The 21,301-nt window shown below is 37.7% G+C and overlaps 1 protein-coding gene across 1 annotated transcript in view; it reads right to left on the bottom strand.

Annotated features, from left to right (window-relative positions):
• Positions 1 to 21,301, bottom strand: part of sgip1a (SH3GL interacting endocytic adaptor 1a) — a 38,165-nt gene that overhangs the window by 5,208 nt on the left and 11,656 nt on the right. The window contains exons 2-21 of the mRNA XM_077716453.1: positions 20,221 to 20,284; positions 19,943 to 19,967; positions 19,796 to 19,816; positions 19,468 to 19,530; positions 19,259 to 19,322; positions 18,047 to 18,222; positions 14,993 to 15,004; positions 13,884 to 13,905; positions 13,705 to 13,780; positions 13,222 to 13,304; positions 12,149 to 12,229; positions 10,393 to 10,467; positions 8,958 to 9,707; positions 7,972 to 8,093; positions 6,899 to 7,046; positions 5,776 to 5,835; positions 2,667 to 2,726; positions 1,814 to 1,925; positions 918 to 1,073; positions 4 to 139 (exon numbers count right to left, since the gene is read on the bottom strand). Coding sequence (XP_077572579.1) covers positions 4 to 139; positions 918 to 1,073; positions 1,814 to 1,925; positions 2,667 to 2,726; positions 5,776 to 5,835; positions 6,899 to 7,046; positions 7,972 to 8,093; positions 8,958 to 9,707; positions 10,393 to 10,467; positions 12,149 to 12,229; positions 13,222 to 13,304; positions 13,705 to 13,780; positions 13,884 to 13,905; positions 14,993 to 15,004; positions 18,047 to 18,222; positions 19,259 to 19,322; positions 19,468 to 19,530; positions 19,796 to 19,816; positions 19,943 to 19,967; positions 20,221 to 20,284 — 2,306 coding nt within the window. The remainder of the gene's footprint in view (positions 1 to 3; positions 140 to 917; positions 1,074 to 1,813; positions 1,926 to 2,666; positions 2,727 to 5,775; positions 5,836 to 6,898; positions 7,047 to 7,971; positions 8,094 to 8,957; positions 9,708 to 10,392; positions 10,468 to 12,148; positions 12,230 to 13,221; positions 13,305 to 13,704; positions 13,781 to 13,883; positions 13,906 to 14,992; positions 15,005 to 18,046; positions 18,223 to 19,258; positions 19,323 to 19,467; positions 19,531 to 19,795; positions 19,817 to 19,942; positions 19,968 to 20,220; positions 20,285 to 21,301) is intronic.

Genomic DNA, 21,301 nt, shown 5'->3' with positions numbered 1-21,301 from the left:
CACCTGATATTTCAGCATATCCACATTATAGTATGTTGCCTGTGGCTTCTGCTCTGATACCTTCTTTAAATGAGCTATCAGGTTTGGCATATTCACCCAGAAGTCCTTGGCATCAGCCCTGGCTTGTGTGACAGTGTCACTAGGGAAAAAAAATAAAACATAACCAACTTCCAAAACTTTCTTTAAACAAATACAGTGTTCCCTCGGTTATCGCAGTTAATGGGGACCGGGACCACCCGCGATAAGTGAATTTCCGTGAAGTAGGGATTCCCCTTCAAAAATGCTTAATTTGAATTTAATTTAAAAAAAATGCTATTTTTTTTATTAAGTACACCATATGGAATACGGGTAGAGAGAGTGAAATTCATGTTATAACAAAAAAAACTGTAAAAAAATGTTGTCTCAATGTAATATTTGTATTTTTTTCCCCCAAAAAAGTCTGCGAAGCTCTGAATCCGCGGTGGCTGAACCGCGAAGTAGCGAGGGAACACTGTACAAATAATTAGCAAAATGTTTCAGCATTGGATTTCCATGCAAAATGACAGTAAAATATGTATGAATCAAATAAATGAATTGGGCTTCACCAAAATTATGTACAATTTCTATAAAAAGGGGAACCCCTTCACGCTGTTGCAGTCAAAGGGTAAAAGGAAATACCATGAGTGAGAACCTTCTTGATGACCTAAATCATCTCATGCTTTTTATTCTACATGCAAGAAAAAAAAAGAACTTAATATAAAAAACTGAAGTAAAATCAGAAAACAAATGGATAAGTTGATGTATTACTGAGTTTTTGACAACTTGCAAAGGGATTCATCTTTACTATCAGATTAAATGTATGTATGCTGAGACTCTGCATTCAGGAAAGAAATGTATGGTTGATTAATTTTCCCCGAGTGTACGATAAGTGTCTTTACCAGCAGAGTAGCTGGGGGTTAGGCAGCACATGCTCCAGTCGTTTGTAGTTGGTTATGCTGAAGGTTAGCACGGCGGGGGACGGGTTATTGGCAAAGTGCCGTGTGATTCCCGCTGGAAACGACAAAACCATCTCACCTATGATCTTCACAACACACCTGGGAGAGAAGAGTGAGTGGTTATTGAAAATTCTACCAGAATAAAATGAAAGAAAATATAGAACACGATAAAAGCTCACGAATATACGGTATGGGAACATACTGTATTTTCACGACTATAAGGCACACTTAAAAATCTTAAATTTTCTCCAAAATAGACAGTGCGCCTTATAATCCAGTGCGCCTTATATATGGAAAAAATAGAAAACCAAAAACGAAAAACCACCACTGTCGGATATTAAAAAAAACACAAACGCCTGAACTGAAACAATACTGTTATATATGCAGATGCCATCTTAGTTTACAAAATCTTCCATCATATAGCTCCTCTCCCACTGCAAGATTTTATACAAAAAAAATCCAAAACATCAACAATGGCTGGCTCTAGAGGTGACTGTGTAGTGAGTGCTTCATACCTGGAAGTCAATAGCAATTACCGTAGTTTCACGACTATAAGGCACAGTTAAGTCTTACATTTTCTCCAAAATAGACAGTGCCCTTTATAATACAGTGCGCCTTTTAATACAGTGCGCCTTTTAATACAGTGCGCCTTATATATGGAAAAAATGTCATTCATTGAGGGTGCGCCTTATAATGCGGTGCGCCTCATAGTCGTGAAAATACGGTACATCTACAGCAATAAGACATCATTTAATTGGTTGTACTTTTATCGCTCCCTTTTTAAGTTAACTCGAGTAACTACTAAAGCACATTCAGTAAAAAGCTTCCAATCGACTTACTTGCCAGGGTCGGCCCCTTTAAAGAAGGCATTGACTGTCTCGGTAAACGCAGCAGCCACGGGGAGCGTGTCCTGAGCACCCATGGTGAGAGGACTCGGCCCTCTGGAGCAGCCTATTGTAACAAGCATCACATATTAATACAATAAAAATATCTCTACTTTATTTGAAAATAATGTATTAGTTTCTGCAGCAAAATAAACTTAAAATATAAGAGAAGTAGTGTATCTTTTAAAGTCATGCTGGAAAAAACAACAACCCAGAAAACAAATATAGACAAAATGAGCAACAAAAGCTTAAGGTGCAAAGAATAGAGAATTTTGTAGTATAAACAGTATTTTTTTTTCTAATTCCTCTCTGCTCTTTGATTGTGAATACAATTATTTACATGTAGTAAGTACTATATTTGTTTTAAACATTTTGTTCATGTTACAGTTGAGAAAGAGGCTATCATAAATATGTGCAAGCTTTTTTTGTTGTTAAAATTGAAATGTTTGTGATAATCCAAACACAGAACAGTACTAGGAAGAACTAAAAAAAAAAGATAAACAATGAAAGGAAATGTTAAAAGAGTTCAGGTGAAATGCACAAAACATGACAAAGCATATGAAATGAGAATCAAGAAGTAAAAAAAAATTGCAAAAATGAGACCACAGCATTAGTCGTTGCTCATGATGGGGCTTAGCCACATTAGTGACGGCAGAGTAGAGAGATGGGAGTCATTTTTTTTCAGGAACAGAAAAAGTCGAGGAGACAGGAGGAAAGTGGGGGCAGGCCAGCAACCAAGCTTGCACAAATGAGCCTCAAAGACTTTGCGTTAGCACTATTATTAGCCCTTTTGCAGAAAATAACTTACCTTCAAACGTTAAATAAAACTTCCCTCTGTCAAACCATACAAGGGATGGCTGGTCATTCTCTGCGTAGGGGTAAAAAGGTGGGGTTGAAGTACATAGGTGGGGATGGGACATTGGGTGGTAGAGGACGGGGATGAATAGGAAGAAAGGAATTCAAGGAGGTGGGTGAGAGGGGAAGGAGAGAAGGATAGCGTGAGTCTCACATGGCAGGTCCGTCACGTCACTGTGAGGTACAACGTAAGGTAGAAGCCGGCGGGTGTGGATTGGGGGAGTGAGGACCACGGCAGCCATGATGGAACACAGTGGGACAATATGGACATGGATTTTTTTTTTTTGCTGCCGAGTTGAATGCCAACAGTGGAATACAGCATGAGAATATTTACACTCTTACATTTTATAATCCAAGTTTGATTCTATTGGTTTTTGTGTATAAAGTGAATTGCACTAATCATGTAATAGTTAGTGAACACTGTCAGTAGATCTGGGCTAAGATAAAAATGGATGGGGGTTTTGAATGCAATGCCTAGCGATGGCCTAGGGGAGGCAGCAATGAAACCAGCACAGACTTGTGCAAGAAAAACTGATTATCAAGCACATAACTTGTAACCCTGAGTAATACAAACTATGGAGTTCGCAGTGGAATTTTTGAGGCTAGATGTTACTGAGGCTATGCTATAAATCTAGGCTATAAAAAAAACTCTAAAACTTGGATTTTGGAGAATAGAGCATCACATCATACGTATAGAGCTACTATTTAATGTTGGTCTACACCACAGTTGTCTTCCCTTAAAGCAATGTCGGCGGTTTTCAGCATTAGGTCATGAGGAAGGGCCATTCTTATAAGACTCAACTACTAGCGTGTCAGTAGACTCATGTTTTTGATACCACTGAATAGAGCTAACAAGTTATAATTCCTAAAATTGATTTGCAGTTGCATGCAACAAATTGAACATTGATCTTCTTGTTTTTTTTTATTTATCTGTAAACATCAGTAAGATTGACAAGCATTGAAGCATTGCTCGATATTTTGTAAGGTATATTGCAACAATATGCCTTTGTCGTATTGGATGATTCTCTCAAAGCCGCAATACCCAGCCCAAGTCATTTCCGTTTCATTTTAAAGTGGTAACCATGTAGAGAGGGACTACAGGATAATTCATGTAAATTTAGCAAGCCATTCTTATGATGTATATTGTGAGATGTAAATCAAGATTCGGTGATTGAAACACAAACTGTGGCTGACAAAGGGAGTAGTACATGGCGCCTCGTGAAAATGACAAAATGGCAGGTGCTCAGATGGCGAGGGAGGGTAAAAAGGCTGTGTTTTACTGGATTGACAGATCTGAAAAGAAGGAAGGTTTGAGAGAGAGAGAGTAAGAGAGAGAGAGAGAGTAAGAGAGAGCGAGAAAAAGAGAGAGAAATAGAGAGAGAGGAGGGAGAGAACAAGAGAGAAAAAGAGAGTGACAGAAAGAGAGAAAAAGAAAGAGAGAGACAGAGAGAAAAAGAAAGAGAGAGACAGAGAGAAAAAGAAAGAGAGAGAAAAGAGAGAAAAAGAGAGAGAGACAGAGAGAAAAAGAAAGAGAGAGAAAAGAGAGAAAAAGAGAGACAGAGAGAAAACGAAAGAGAGAGACAGAGAGAAAAAGAAGAGAGACACAGAGAAAAAGAAAGAGAGAGACACAGAGAAAAAGAAAGAGAGAGAGACAGAGATAGAAAGAGAGTGTAAGAGAGAGAGGGGAGAGAAAAACAAAGAGAGAGACAGAGAGAGACAGAGAGAGACAGAGAGAGACAGAGAGAGACAGAGAGAGAGGGAGAGACAGAGAGAGACAGAGAGAGACAGAGAGAGACAGAGAGAGAGAGAGAGAGAGAGAGAGAGAGAGAGAGAGAGAGAGAGAGAGAGAGACAGAGAGAGAGACAGAGAGAGAGACAGAGAGAAGCAAAACCCAGCACATATGATCTCAAGGGCACACATACAAGTGCATATTCAGAAAAGGCATTTGAAAGTGCCTGTACAGCACTCTGAATACACACTACAGTACGTGTGTTAGTGAATGCAGGTTTCCATGGTAACATGGTGGGGGCTACAAATGTGCAGTTGTGAAACTCAAGTCTCAAAGACATACTAGGGATATTTGTGTTCGGTCATACATGACAAGTGGCATGTCACGATGCAACTGAAGGACAACAAAATATAGTAACACGCGTGAAGGAAAATGAATCATAAAAATGGGAGGCTGTTCCAAATACATCAGTTTTTGAGAGATCTGCCATGACAACAGCAAAGGAAAAAAAAATAACAGTTACATTTAAAAAGTGTGTGGTGGGTGTGGTATTTCTTACATTTACGAGAAAAAAACCTTAGGTTAGTGTCTATTAGGGGGCAATGACAGGTGTTTTTTTTTTTTCATAACTGAGTGAAGAAAAGGCTATGGAAAGGGAAATCGAGATTCCATTTTGATACCAGCTCACCCACAAACTAAATAAAATCCCAGATGATTGGATGACAATGCATAAATGGATATAGAGTGAGATTACTACTTACCATTTCAACTGCCCCATGAGACCCAATAAGGAATGGTTAATCTTTTCTTTTATGTGTAAAACCACTAATTACAACAGAGGCTACCACCACACACGATTATCACCTTAAAATACATGCAATATAATGTAGACCAAGGGTCTCAAACCCGCGTCCCGCGGGCCAACTGCGGCACCCGGGACGAACATTTTCGGCCCGCGTCTTATTACATTGTAGACCATATATTTTGGCAATGCCTCAACAAATGTCTCAGTTTGTCAGATGGGCAATTTGGAGAATTTTTATGGTATTTCGGCTTGGTAAGGGCAACTTTCACTTTCCACACATAGTATCATTGTGATTTTGAAATGTGTAGCAAAAAGCCATATTCATTTTGATTGCCAACACAGATTTTAAACGACCAAACACCATTAGGCAACTGTCAAAGACCGATGCAAGCCTCCAGTTTACTGTCACAAAATTCAAGGACATGTACTGGAAGAAATTGATTTAACTCTCTCATCATGTGCAATGCTGGTGAAAATTATTAAATAAGGCCACACCCCCTTAATTCCATGATGACATCCCTACTGTACCTGGAAACGAATCAAAATGTCTCTCAAATGAAGGCAGCCTGTCTACATAAGCATCGTCTTCTGACAAGCCAAAGGACAAATAAAAACATGGGTAGGAAAAAAAAAGAGCAAATCAAATGACTGAAATAACATATGAAAACTTAAATAACATTGAGAACATTAAATGAAATTGAGAATCTTCACATTCTGCGTTTCTACCTTTAAGAGTTCCACTGAATAAAAATACATTTTTTTTATAATGAGCTTGCAACTAGGAATCCTGATCAACTTATCTTACTTTCAATGATTGTAAATTTGCGGTTACCTTTCTGTTTTGTTGCGAATCGGAAAACTAACATTGTTAATGAGATCGTTTCAAATTAAAAAGTGACACAACTTTAAGTAGTCACATAACATGTTTCAGACTATAAGTCGCACCGGCCAAAGAATGCACAATTGAAAGGGGGGGAAAAAATATAAGTTACTTTAAATGAAGGGGGGGTTAGTTTCTTAAATTATCAGATACCAAGCCCAAACATCAAATATGTGTAAGTAATAGTAAAATAGAAACAACAGGCAAGATTGGCCCCTGATAATGTTAACATATTAATAGTTTTTTTTCTTAATTATAATTACAGCTTAAAAAAACAACATAAGCTGTTGGTAGTAGGTGAAAAAAATAAACACTAATATAGTAGTTCATGAAGACCAGATACGGCCATGCTAATCGAAAAATTGCGGTCACCCCTATTAAAGCTTTTATTTTTTCAGTGTAAGAGTGGCTTCCCCTTATGAGTTTTAATGTGGATTTTCACATTTTTAAATAAATAAATAATAGACAGCAGGAAAATAAAACGCAAAGTGTATTCGCGATAATTGAGGGAAGACTGCATATATAGTCTAAAGTCAGCGGCCCTGGCAAACTATGAAAAAAGTGTGAATTGTAGTCTAGAAAATACATACAGCACTAATAATGAATAAATTCAACACTATTTCCTATATACTAATGTGTTTATCATTACTAGTAAATATAAACAACGACTTTTTTTTGAAGATGGGGAAAGATGTGTAGATTTTTAAATAATATGTTAAGCCATGCACTATATTGACAGAAAAGTTCACGGACACACAAAGATGTACAAACCTGATACAGAGAGGTCCTTACTGATGGTAGGAGTGGTAGCAGCACTCAGGGAGTTGGCGGAGGAGATGGAAGAAGTACTTTCTGCCCGAGCCAAAGGTGCAACTGGAGGCGGGCTTGCTGAATGAATTGGTGGACTAAATGGACGATTCTGGGGAGAAGCGGGAGAGGGGACAATACATTTTTAAACTGTACTTAACCAAATGGAATCTACAGGGTTTTTTTTCCTGATCTGAAAACGTAGCAGGGTCCCACATTTGGGTGTGATAAAGGAGGCATGCAGTAGTACAGTCTTAATTCTTTATCTCACGGTCATCTATATACATCGATGTTCATATCTAATGTCCTTTGCCCTTTAGAGTAAAATATTTTTCTTCTTTTGATGTTAGTTTTTGTTCTTTCATCTTTAAATAAAAACACATGTCACCTGGCCTTTTATGAAGCCCCTCGCTCCAAGAGGTCTGCAACCAGAGGGACCCTGCCTCTGTCAGTGGGGTCAGCCCTGATCAAACTAAGTCCTTGGAAATTACACCCCCTTACACCCGAGAAGCCTGACCGATCACACCCCTGGTGTAAACTATATGAGCACCATCTTAATTTATATCTGTTTAGATATTATGTATATTTTATATCTGGTATGGTGTCTCATTTAATGTCTTGAGTATACATAAGTCATAAAGGGTTTTAAGTTTCCCTTAGACTCTGAAAAGTAAAGTGCATTGCTCACCTGGAACAAAAGAAAATAAATTGGGTATCATTAAAAAAAAAAAAAGAAATAATGAATAATGTTCCAAGGTGTAAAGATAGGGTGTAAAACTGTTAGGCTATCTATCACAAAGGGTTTCTTTTCGTAGCTGTCTGTGATGACAAAATAAAATTCGTGAAAAAGATTAAATGAAGCAGATGTACTATTCTCTACATTTACAAGAAAAAATCTAATCCGGTCAAATAAACGGGCCATGACACAGAAAAGGTATTGCATACCTAAATATGCACAGTAAACAACTTTTCACTTGTGTCCAGGACAAAAATGGGTAGCAAAAAATTATAATTTTGAAAGTCTAAAATATACTTACAGTATCTCCTACACCTGGCTTTCCTGGAGGAAGTTTGGGTCTTGATGGTGGGCGGGGTGGAGGAGGGGGTGGAGTGGGGTTGACTGCTGTAGGTGTCGCAGGTCGCACTGGAGAGGACGAACCTGTAAAACATGTGGTGTGTTTTATCTACTTGGAAGTAACAATTGCGTCGCCATCACAGTCCTGAAGGTTCGATCCCAGGCCTGGGCCTTCCTGTGTGATTACAGGTTCTCTCCGGGCTTGCATGGGTTTTCTCCTGGTACTCTAGTTTCCACCCCACATACCAAAACCATGCAGCGTAAGGGTGTTTAAACTCTAAATGTGAACGTCACCTTTTCACCAGTATGATCTCGTACAAGTGTAATCAGTAGATTAGAGTCAAATGCTGCTTGTTTCAACTGAAAAATCAGTGCTTACACTTTCTGTACTATACGTATTGGGTGAAACAAAACCCAGGACCCTCTTGGCCTGCTGTTTAATTGATTTAACAGCCCTGCATTAAAGTATGGCTTGAAGGGCTAAAATTACAAATTATCTAATAATTATAATATAATCTTTAAAAATCACAAATTTAGCTGAAATATGCACACACATTTTAATATCGATTTTTTGGGGGGTTTCACATGGTGGAATTCTGGTTACGGACTCACAGGTCTGAGACAAAGGCTTTGTTGAAATCACTGGTTTACCTGATCCAAATCTGATTTTTTTTTATTTACCTTGAAACTATGGGATGCGCCATATGCGAATCCCGGACTTGTTTAGGTCAGCAATAATGCTAGTCACAATTTCACAACTTTGGCACATAGATGGTTAACTCAGACAAAGTAAAATTAAGGCTTTCAGGGTTATTTTTTTTTCCTTTTTATACATTGGAGCTGCTGTTAATTAGTTGTTCGGTCAAATCAGTTCCCTTTGAAACAAGCCAATATTGCTTTGTTCTCTGCACTTAAAAATGATTATTTAAAAATAATTAGTCAACTTACCACTTGTCGTGGCACCTGCTGAAGTTGGACCAGGTGATGAGACCACCGCTCGGTACGTTGGAGGAGGGGGTGTTGGAGGGGTAGTTCTGTTTCCTGAACTTGCATCTTTGGGTGAACTTGCGCGTTCACCTTCATCCTCTTTGTTTCTGGTTTCATCTGTATCCTTTGTCTGGAGCGGTAGAATGGAGGATGTCACCAATTCCATCTCGGGTGAAGTCAATAATGGAGGCGTATTTGATTTGGGAACTGTTGGGATGCTGGTCGGTGAATCAACAGGTGGATAATTTGAAGTTGGAGATAGAGGCTCCTTGGGTGAAGGGTGTGACGTTGTGGTAGGTGAGCCTGCTTTTTGCTCCTCGGGTGTAGAAAGTCCAGTGGGAATAGGTGCCGTTGGTTCCTCTGAAGGTGACGTCGATATTGTGACTGGCGAAACCTGAACCTCTTTTGGAGAAGGTTTAGCGAGATGAGGTGGTGTGTCTTCTATAGGAGTGGGTGATACAGGTAAAGGTGGGGCAGGAAATTCAGGATCAGGTGGAGAGGCTGGTAATTGTGTTGTTGATTCCTCTGGAGGTGGTGGGGAAAAGGAAGCTGCAGGTGCTGGCTCCTTTGGTGGAGGTGAGTGGTCAGTAGTTTGCTCACTAAAGCACACCCAGGTGTCACCTGCATCCTCTTTTGTAGAACTGGCCTGCTCTGGACCAAAGAAGTTATCCAAGTCAACTATGGATGTCTTTCTTGTGGAATTCTCAGCTTCTGTTCATAAAAAAGACACACAGCTACTCTTTAATCACAGATTGTTTGGGAGTTTGTTTTGTGTATTTACAAAGAAGAGCTTCTGAAACAGTAGACAAGGCAGTGAAAATAAAGTACAATTTACAAGATGACCACCAAGGTTCCTGCCACAGATTTTCTTATATAACAGTGTTGGTTTGATTGAAGTATGAAGTATGACAGTATGTAGTTCTTTAGCCCCATTTATTTAAATGTTTTGTCATTTTTAAATCAAAGTTATTGTAGTCCTGAAAGGTAGTTTATTGACAACTTTTTTTTAATCATTTCCATTTCAAATGCATTGAAAACAGTGTCAGTATGTATTCATTTTAAAACTGTTCATGCAGATTTACTAAATGTAAATTCCGGGATCAGCTTGTTAATAGAAGTGAAATGTTAAGCTTCATCACTTATTATTCTTAATGAGGACCAATTAGCCTTGGGTATCATCATACGACATAAAAAAAAAAAAACCCAAATTAAAGGACTTGCTGGTACGTTTTCCGAGTTTTCGTAGTTTTAGTGAAGATGAATACTGTGCATTGAATTAACTTTGAATTATAAAATGCATTAATGTTCATGTTCATATCAGATTAAACAAATACAAAACCATACATTATATATATTTTATCGAAATTTCTCTAGTCTGAGATTGGGAATATTTTACCAGTGTCATTTGGAGAGGGAGCATCTGCTGTCAGAGGAGATGTTGGGACATTCTTCGGTGGAAGTGGTGGTGGAGCTGCAGACATTGCCAGTGAAACAATTAAAATTTGAGATAAATTGAAAATGTGGTATACGTGGACATGACCTAAAAGGTGAAAGATGACGACCCAGGAAACAGTAACCATGCAACATAACACACCCACTTACCACCATAGAAAAAGGATGGAAACATTTAAATGTAACAAAGTGTATTCATGATGTTTTGAAATAGATGAAAAATGTTTAGTACATGCTGAAAACAAATCAATGACGAATTGCTGAGTTTTAGCAATAAACTCATTTTAACTTCCTTTGCTGGCAGGATTTTGAGGCCGAGTCTAAACATCTGAGTTGGGTTTTTAGCCCACTCCCCCAACCCCATGGGGACAAAGCACTCTCAGTGGCTATTAGGCACAACAGTACCTTTCTCATTCAAACCTGGACAAACAAGCTATGTCTACAAGTGTATGTAGATCTTCTATACTCTATAGGGTGTTTGTGTTTTATATTATCTTGCAACAATAACCCTTGAGAAGCCCTAGTGGCAGGGAGTGCATCGGGCTGCGCTGGCTGACATTAGATTCGTCACGGTCTACAATTCCGCCAAAGGGTTCTGCCGGCTTTAGTTGAAGCTGCCTGGCCGCCAAACAGCGGCAAGTTATCTGATTCTTGTTTTTGTCTAAAGGTATATTCACCATCTACTATATTACTAAATTGGCAATCAATCTATGTTTATAATCCTAGCGTTATCTCCAAAGGTATTTAAAAGTCTAAATAAAATGTGGCTGACAGAAGTGCTTCTCTACGCCTGCTGGGCACAAGTCAGCATGGAAGTGAGGGCGAGGCGTGCCAAAAATGTGGTTGGAACGGAACTCCTTTTTCCTGTGAATACACCAAAGATCCCTTGTTGGAATTGTGTAGACCAGGGGTCCCCAAACTTTTTTGCTCCAAGATCTACCTTACAACCCAATTTCCTGTGATCTACCTTTTTTATGGGCTACCAACAAAGCTAAGTAGTTATGTATGTTGATATACATTGCAACACTGCATGCACCAATATAATGATTCCTCGCAACATTGCGGGTTAAATTTCATGGATTCAGTGTATGGTGGAGGATGTAAAAAAGGACGGTGTATCTAGGGAAACCAACAGACTGGATCAAATATTGTCAATCTACCAATAGATTGCAATCGACATATTGAGCAACCCTGGTGTAGACATAGAAAATAAAACAGACAAGTAGCATCTATTTTAGACGCTATAAGAAATAGCAGCAGGTGATTGATAGTTTGCACATTAGCTGGATGAGGTTTTAGCAAAGTCAGCTGATACGACAACAGCACCTGAGACTTGTGGGGTAGGCTTATTATATTCTCCACTCTGAAGCATTATTACATACACTTAGCAATATCTTTATTCATTCCCTTCTAGCAGATTCCTTACAACAATCCAAATAATTGCTTGATTTTGAAGTCCAATTCAAAAGACCTATGAGAATAACAAGAACTCAAACAGTATACAGAAGAGAAAAAAATACTATATTTTTCCTTTTTGGTGAATTGTAAATTTTGACATCAACAAAGCACTACAATTTAACCATAGATAATGTTCCTGTTTCAGGAGATGGATATAATGTAAATGAGTTGTGAGATGACTTGATGGGCATAACGTAAAGATGGAGAGGCACGGCAGAATAAGCAGGAAATTCTAAACTTACTTCCTGTGGGGAAAGATCTTGGCAAAGGAGACTCGGGCTCTGAGACAGAAGCCCCCCACACATCAGACTCAGATAGAACCACTTGGTTCACAAAGGGACAGAACACCAAAATGCGAGTGTTAAAAACTCAGATAAGATAAAGATACATTTTGTGCACAAACAGTCCCAAAAATGGAATAATGATTTAGTAATGTTTTCTACTAATGCTCTATATTTAGAAGTAAACTATCACTGTGCACATGCTAATACATTATGAAGTCTTCATTCATTGGTGGAACTTTACAAAAATAGTACAAAACATTAGTTTTCAGACAACAGGTGGGTGAGTTTTTTCATGTAGTTTGGCTGGGAGTGCAACATATGCTTAGGAGCGATTTAGGTGTGGAATTATTAAGATATTATTATATAATTTCCCATTATTTTTATACCACAAAAGGGTGCTCAAGGCCTGTGTTGATAACTAACATTTCTTATAAAAAATTTTACTAATGAGTTTTGTTTTAAATGCCTTTTAAAATGAAGTGTGTTCTTTGTTTTGGATTTCATCAAAATGAGACTCCAGTGCAACTTATATATATATAATTTTCCCATGCATTGTTAAATTTTTGGTTGGTGCGACTTATAGTCCAAAAAATACGGTAGTCTAGACACTTGCACATGATTGTCCCATATACCTAAATTTATTTCCTGAATAAATACATGAATAGTGGTAGTTAGGCAACAGTGAAGAGCTTCCCTGAATTGTGCATCAATAAATCCAACAGGATTGAATAATAGCTGCCGACAACAGACTCTGCATATAAATAAGCTACACAGAGCAAGTAACAAGGCTCCAGAGTGCCACTTTAAATTGTGAAGCAGGGCATTTGCCTATTGGTAAAAATATAGTGGGGAACAAAGCACTACAGAGAACAGGATTTGGCATTTGGAATAAATAATAATATAATCCTGTATGCATACTTTCAATTGGGAAGAACAACTTTCCCCAATATAATGGTGCTTGGATCAGAAAACCTCACTAAGAAAAAGCCAATTAAAATATCCAGTAAATAAGATTTTAAAAATGAAATTACCTTCTACTTTTTGTTCTCCAAATGCTGTTTCCAACGGGGGCCCAAACAGATTTTCAGTTTCCTCCGAGGCTGGGGTCTGCTGGCTGTTGCATGAGGAAAAAAAATAGTATGGTGTATTAAATATCATCTAAAAACAATTCATGTCATCTAATCAATCAGGACACACAATAATAATGAGATACAAGCTCAATGCACCCTGGGACCAATTTACTCGTATCTCAAATCAACTTTTCCTATACTAAATACATAATACAAATATATCCATTGCCACCCTCTGAAAAAACATCCAAAACAGGATATTATAATGGGAAAACATCTGCTTATTTGTTCTAATTCACCACCTACTTACAAAGTCACAAACACCTATTTAGTGGATATGATATATAAAAATGTGACATTATTCAGTACAGACAGATGCTACGGTTTATTTCTTATACAACCATAACATAATAAATGTGTGTGTGAGAACATCAAAGTTGGTACCTGGGGGCTTTTGGTGCAAGAACAGGTGTGGGTGTCACATTGGAAACAACACGTCTTGGTCTGACAATTTCTTCACCTGGGGATCACATTTGTGTAAATTATAAAGAAATCTTTCCGAGCACCTTAAAATTTCTTTGGACATAATGTTATTGGGAGTTTTAAGAAAAATTAATACTTACTGGAGATGTTACCTTTCAACCCCTAAAATAACAACAAAATGAAGTTTAAAAAACTAAAATTATGTCAAATAAAACAAAATACTACAATTAACCGGCTACTGCATTCTTAAGAAAAACTAATGTTTTTGACTGATAAATTGGACAACCCTTAAGCTTAGTAATATTTCAAAGGAAAATTGCATTGACTGGAGACAAAAATGGAATGGAGAATAGTAAACAAATTTCATAACTTTTAGCAGAAAAACATAAGCAGAGCATGACGTTAAAAATTAAGGCTTATGACAATAGTCTGCTAATGTAATTTCAATAACAGATAAAATCACGAACCAGGGATTATTGAGTACATACATGAACTACATTTATTTCAAATAACTAGGTATAAACTCTGACCAATTTCAGCACAGTGACTAACAATTTATTTTTAAAGAAATAAGGGGTTTTGAATGACTCTTGCGCAGTAATTTGAAATGACAGAAAAGCTAAATTACTTCCATAGGGGAGGCAAGAGAAATCACATTGCAAGGTTGCTCTTAAAGAGTCATAGTGAAAAGTGCATGCATGTATGAAATCCCCATTGACCAAAAAGGGCAGAGAGGGGACATGAAGGGAAAGAGTGAAAGAGAAAAGAGTGAAAGAGGAAAGCCAGAAAGCAGAGAAGAGGACATGAGAAGATCGGATTGGTAGAGACTGACGATATAAAAAGGATCCACTTGTCGCCAATCAATTTTTTCCCATAATGAACAAGTTTTAAAGTGAATAAAAAAGATCACATGCTCAATGGTGACCTTGAGTATTTAAAAATACAAAATATCGCCACAGCTCAACCAGTGAAAAACACTAAAGTCCAAATTTTCATGCCTTTAAATTCAATAGAAATAGAAAATACATGTAAGGAAAATAATCAAACAACATAATTTGGCCAAGAGTGTTTTTCATTTGACAGTGAGACATGTAAAAATGTATACAGTACATAATGTACATGTTTCACTTTAACTACCAAACCCATCTATGTGCTGCATGTCCTCTTCTATTTCGGCAAGAAGATCTAGGTGGCATAGTGTTTATAGTATATCTTAACCAAGGAGAGACGGGGCCAAAAGGAAACTTACCGGGCTACGTCTCTGTGACCAGCAAAAAGGAAGAGAGAAGAGATACCTGGTCAGAGAGTAACAAATCAGTAACACAGACATCATGTAAATCAGAGGAAGACAGCTGCAGCTATTTGGTAGTTAGGATTTTATGGAGAGAAGATTGACAGCCAAAGATGAAATTTTGGACTCAAAACAGCAGGATTTCTTAAAACCTTCCCCAGTACAATGTGAGATGTTTGAAAAGCTTTGGCCAAAACAAAAACAACTCAATCCTTTCAAATAATGACCAGTATAAGTATTGCAGCTGAGCGCCTTCTTTGTACTTTTATAAATAACCACTTACTATTTTAAGATCAACTCTATTGTTACTGCCATTTACTCATTTTTCCACTATAGTTTTTACTACCTTCATCCTTTACATTTAAATCTTGACCATGATCCTCCATCATGCCTTTCTTACAATAATTATTTCCACTGTCTCTCTTTCTCTCTTGCTGTTTTCCCCCCATGCGTGTTCCAGTTGTGCAGTGATCCGTGAGCAATTGCAGTGATGTAACAAGGAGAGAAAATAATTCATTTCATTGGCTACAGTTAAGCGGTACACAACGTGACTCCATTTCTGCGCACCAATCATTGTGGTTGTCACAATGTAAACAGGAAGCAATGACAATAAGGCCTCTGCTTCTATGACTTACTGCTAGAACTAGTACTGTGCAGCTCTGTTATGTCCCAAATGTGTTTCAAATGGCATAGAAATATTTTTGACATATAATAGTTGTAATGTATTCAATGTTAAACTTGGCCTTATTGTAACAATCAGGTTCATTCATTTATATAAATAAGAAATGGAAAATACATATTTGGGGTCATTAAAAAACTTTCAAAATTATTCTTTTTTATAATCAACTGCATTTTTACTGTGTGTACCTTTTTTTAGCCACATTAAACTCAATTTGAAACCTCGGGACAAACAACCATGCTCCTGCCCTAAATGTTACTATTGATAAAAACATGCTCTTCCTTGCAAAATCAAAATGTTTGGAGCAGTTTAACACCTTTAAGTAAGTGATTTGCATCTCAGGTTGAGTATTCTGCCAAGATGTTAACTTTCTGAACTATCATAACCTGACCCAGTGAGTATATTATTACTACAGCTTGCAAAAAGAGGATGGTATAAGATTTAAAACAAAACATGCAGAGCAAAGGCTTACCGGACTCTTCTACAAAAGGATATAAGAGGCGACAAAAGGGGAGATAGAAGAGAAATTAGGAAATGAATGGGATAGTTAAGACTGAATTCCAGTATTCAATATTAATAACATTGATGCAAAAGTTTAACGTCAACAGTAAATGGAATAAAATGCGAACAGTTAAAAAATATGTAAGAGCGAAAGGGTAATTTACTTGTCATAAAACCAATAACTACATGCCAGAGCATTAAGTAATCATAACAATCTTTGTGTAATGTCTAAATTAAGAGCTACTGCATATAGAGGGTTTAGAAAGTTTTCAGACACTGACAAAAACAATGACAAAATGCTGTTGTATAGAGTGGTTGTATAGGTGTTGATTATTAGTATCACCATACATGTCCTCAAATCTTAGTTAGAGCTAAATTAAGCAAACTATGGATATCAAGTATAACTCATTTACATTTTAAAAGCAGGCAAGAGAAGAATATTGTATTAATCCTAATAAGGTAGTAGTTTTACAATGGAATTTTTCATGCTCACATATTGTGCACGCTATTCACATGGAAATATAATGAGTTAAAGGCGAAAAACTAAACAAAAAAGCTGCAATATTTAGTCAGCCATTGTTTTATGTAGGCATGTTGCAGTCTGAATTGCTTGCCAGCCAACCACAGAAGTTACCTGCATTTTGCTGATCTGAATATACACTTTACAGTGGCTCTAAAACTAGAATATATGCCACCTTATCTAACTAGGGTTGTGTTTCATGCACAATTGCACCATCCACTAATACCTATATCGTTTTGTTTAACATAGCTGTGGTCATAGTGGTGCGCACATGAAGTCTGCATTAATTATTGAAACCCATAGATCGTGTGATCCTTGACAACCTTCTGTTCTGTGTGCCCACTTTCCTACCTGAATTATTCAGGTTGGTCTCCAAAGATACTGTACCTGTCCTCAATGTTGAAAAGTATGGCACTCATAGACAAGTTCCCACTCCTAAATTTTGGTTGTCATTAATTAAGCACAATTTGTATACAGTTTTTTTGGCAGTCCATCCATACCAGATGGGTGTTGTTGTGGCAGGACTGTTTTGTGGGACAGATGCTACATAAAGGACCCACAAACTTCACAACTTAATTTAGACCACACTAGCTAATAGGGCATCATGCCTTTTTAATTTAGAAGACAGGTTTTCCATTTTAGTCTTGAATTCAAACTGCTAAAAATTAGATAACACATGCAAACAGCATAAATGAAAATATGATTTGTTTGCTTTCCAGTTGGAGCCGACCAAGGCCTCATTATAAACATATCTGGAGCCTACCACAGGCAACTCTGGGCAGAAAGCAGGGTACACCCTGAATTGCTTTCTAGCCAATCACAAGGCACAATTAAACAAATTCATACATTCATGCTCACATCCATACCCATGGGGACAAGCCTGGGATTGAACCATTGATTTACGGTGATGCGGACTTGCTAACCATTTACAAATGTAATAAAGGCATTCTAAAAATACAGCAAACAAGACATTACCACACAACGTGAAACTGTTAAAATTGGCACACACCAGCCCCATAAAAAGAACAACAACTTCCCATCTTTCATGCCAACTGATTAACTTGCCATCTTTTCACTCTATCTGCAATTTGACTCCTGCATTCTCCTATTTTAACGATTTCACAGGACATTTTGTGTTGTTGGCTGCAATGAAAAAATATTTGGGCCACAAGTGGCCATCAGTTGCACTGCCTAGGACAACCTAGGAGAATTAAGAGGTCAAAAATTTGAAGACCCTGGAGTACTTAGTACATTGTGATTATGAAAAAGCATACCTTCTTCAAAAAGCAAAAATGTTGGTCAGGTCACTCACCAGAGGAGAAGGGGATAGAGAAATGTTGCCTATGGAAGCTTTGAGCTCTTCAAACGAGGGCACCGCCACAACTTGATCAGATGGGAGGGGCTTAATCTTAATTTTGAACTTTTTCCTTTGGTCCTCCTCTCCTTCCGACTCATCAGATGAAAAGAAATGGGTCTTGTGGCATTTTGGTGGAAAGTGTTAAGGAAACGTATTCAACTCTTCAAAAATGTGTTCAACTTCCTAAAACCAAACAGAAAAAAATATTTATTCATTCGTTCAAGGGTGGTGGGGGGTGCTAGAGACAATCCCAGCTAACTACGGGCACCAGTTGGGGGACACCCTGAATTGATGGCCAGCCAATCGCAGGGCACAATGAAACGCAGAACCATTCAGGCTCATACTCATACCTAGGGCAATTTAGAGTGGTCAACCAGTGAAAGGAAACCAGAGTACCCAGAGAAAACCCACACAAGCCCAGGAAGAACTCTACTAAGTGAACACCGATATGGGATCGAACCCTCGACCCCAGAACTGTGAGAACAATACGCTAAACAGTCGGCCGCCGAGAAAACGTATAATCCTTAATTAAATTTGTCAAGTTCAGTTATCTATCTTTGGCTTGAGGCATTAGTGGGCAAACTATTCTACAACCCATAGAGAGGACACCTTCTCACCAATCTGGTTTCCTACAAGTGTAAAGTGGATTGCAGTTGGATGCTTCTTGTTTTCTGTAGAAATCTCATTGGTTAAACTGTGTGCTATATTGGTTGGAACAAAAACCTGCACCCACAGCTGCCTTCAAGGACCGGTTTGCCCATCCCTGGCCTGAGATGACATTTGCTTATCCTCCCAATGTATTGTGCATGGGAAAAAAAGATGCGTAATTAGTAAAAACAATCCAGATTTCAATGCAACATCGCATCAAATCTGGTAAGAATTGCAGGAGATGTAAAATTATTCTTTTCAGGTGCCTTCATGCAGATTTTAAGATGTGCATGAAACTCAGAAGGGTAATTAATGTTTCTTGTGTACAGTAAGTATTCATTAAGATTTTTGGAAAAGCCTTGAAAGCCAAGTGACAAACTATAATGAATCCCTTTCTTTTTGTCATATAGGATTTTCATCCACAAATAGACTAAAATTGTAAACGGCATAAAAAAAATGAAGGGGAAAAGTTGCTTCTCCACATTGAAATGAGATTGATCAGGCATCATTTGAGGATATTTTCCGGCTCTGCTTCATCTTCAGGTCTGATGCTGTAGCCCTCTTCATCCAACTCAGGGGAGTTCTGAAACACAACAGGTCAATGTAAAATCCATTAAAGGTTTCCAGTGGGAGATGTAAATTGTAAGAGAGTGGTGCTTTAAATGCCTTAAATTAATCAGGCTATACATTAAGCACCCATGTGTCAAGATTGCTGACTGAGTCCTTACATATCTTTCCCAGTCAATCTCTCCATAAAATCCATTTGGGGCTCCATTGGCCTTCCTCTGAGACTGGAAAAGGAAGATAGTGAAACACAGGTCTCATCAGAAGTTGGAATAACAAGCAAGTAAACATTCTTCACTAGTGTTAAGACAAATCCCAGTGTCCTCGATTGTTTTTAATATCAGCAATAACTAACAATGGGTGTTATTTGCTATCTCCTAGAGATACTGGGGAGGAGAATCAATGCTAGAGAGTCATTCATACGGTATCCAGAAGTATGCTGCGCTATACACTATTCTACTTTGAGGATGACAAGTTAACAATATTCAGTACCGATTCAACCTCTTGGGGTTCCTGGCAAGTAAAAGGACATAGAAAAATTGTAATGTACATCAGTAAATAACATAAAATGTTACAATTTACAACATTTCAAGGTTGAACCCAAAATTCCCAAATTAAAGAATTGGTGGGTGTACTTACAGGGCCCTCTCTGTCTGGAGACCCACTGTGAGAGAAGGAAAGATGGGTGTAAAAAAAATACATCTTGGCTTATTTGCCCAAAACAGATGTTAAAAGAAATAATGAAACATTAAGACAAGTGTTTTTTCAGTTAAGTTAAAAAAATCCTACTATTACAACACAACTAACCATACTCAAAATATCAGATTCATCTTTATTGGATAACTATATAAATACATTTAGCAGATTAATGGGTAATGTTCTATTTTGTAAACCATGTAATGAAGATGTCAACTTACGTTGAGTCATTGTCTTTCTCTTTCTTCCGTATACCAAAGGCCTTCCTGGTACGTTTTTTCAATCCTAAAGAAGAAGAGGCACCAGGTGAATGAGGATCAACAAGTAAGAATACTGTCAAAGAGTACAAAGAGGGAATATTGGCCTTTTATTATTGAAATTATTGGCAGTTTGCCTTCTACTGAAGGTAAACACTTTGTCAGAACTATATATAGTGTGTGTTCTTGGTCAATACAGAAAGTCCTGTGACGCTGAAGGTCAATTTGTATTTTTGTATCCATTTGCATTGTAAGATTGAGAATCAATGAGATGAGAGCTTTAAATGTCCAAAGGTAGATAATAGCTACAGCTGTCCAATAAGGAGTTCAAACAACGGTCTCACTGTTTCAACCAGATTTTAATAATATGTACCTTGTCATGCATCACAAGAATCCGAATCCACCAAGACTTACTCTTTAAAAGCCATTGACCACAAAATGTAGCGATTCGCAAACATACCAGAGGCCCTTCTACAGAAACCGTGCAGAAAAAATGTAATACAAAATATATGCTTGAGGGTTGACAATTTGCACATCTATTTTCAGGCATTATTTAGTGCAAAGCACAAGACATCACATTCCAGGACCAAATCAAGACATTTGGAAGTTGGGACAGAGACTAGCCGACCGTGACGAGACCAACAATATAATACATTTTATAAAACCATGAGATAGTTGAAGAGCTAACGAGGATTCCCTCATAGATTTGGTTTCCTTCAGACAGATTTGACAACAAAATGAGGCCAGCAACTCCTTATGAAGCACAACATGAAAAAAGATAGTTAATATCCAATACTGGTAATCTTATATTACTTGATAATTATCTTCGCCAGTAGGCGAGACCCGCAAAAGTCGGAGGTTATGCATCTGGCTTACTTATTTTTGTCTAGTTGTCTGTTGCCATTTTTTTCAAGGTAAAACAAGAAAAATTTAAGTGCTAAATATGAAATTTGCAGGTTGTTTGTAATATGAAACCGATGATGACATTTTGGTGTAATGAGGTTAAAGGTATCAGATAGGCAGATAGAGAGAACAGAGTGCCTAC

This window comes from Stigmatopora nigra, chromosome 5 (genome assembly GCF_051989575.1).
Source record: "Stigmatopora nigra isolate UIUO_SnigA chromosome 5, RoL_Snig_1.1, whole genome shotgun sequence".
NCBI lineage: Eukaryota > Metazoa > Chordata > Actinopteri > Syngnathiformes > Syngnathidae > Stigmatopora > Stigmatopora nigra.
This window is presented reverse-complemented; position numbering and strand designations above follow the sequence as displayed.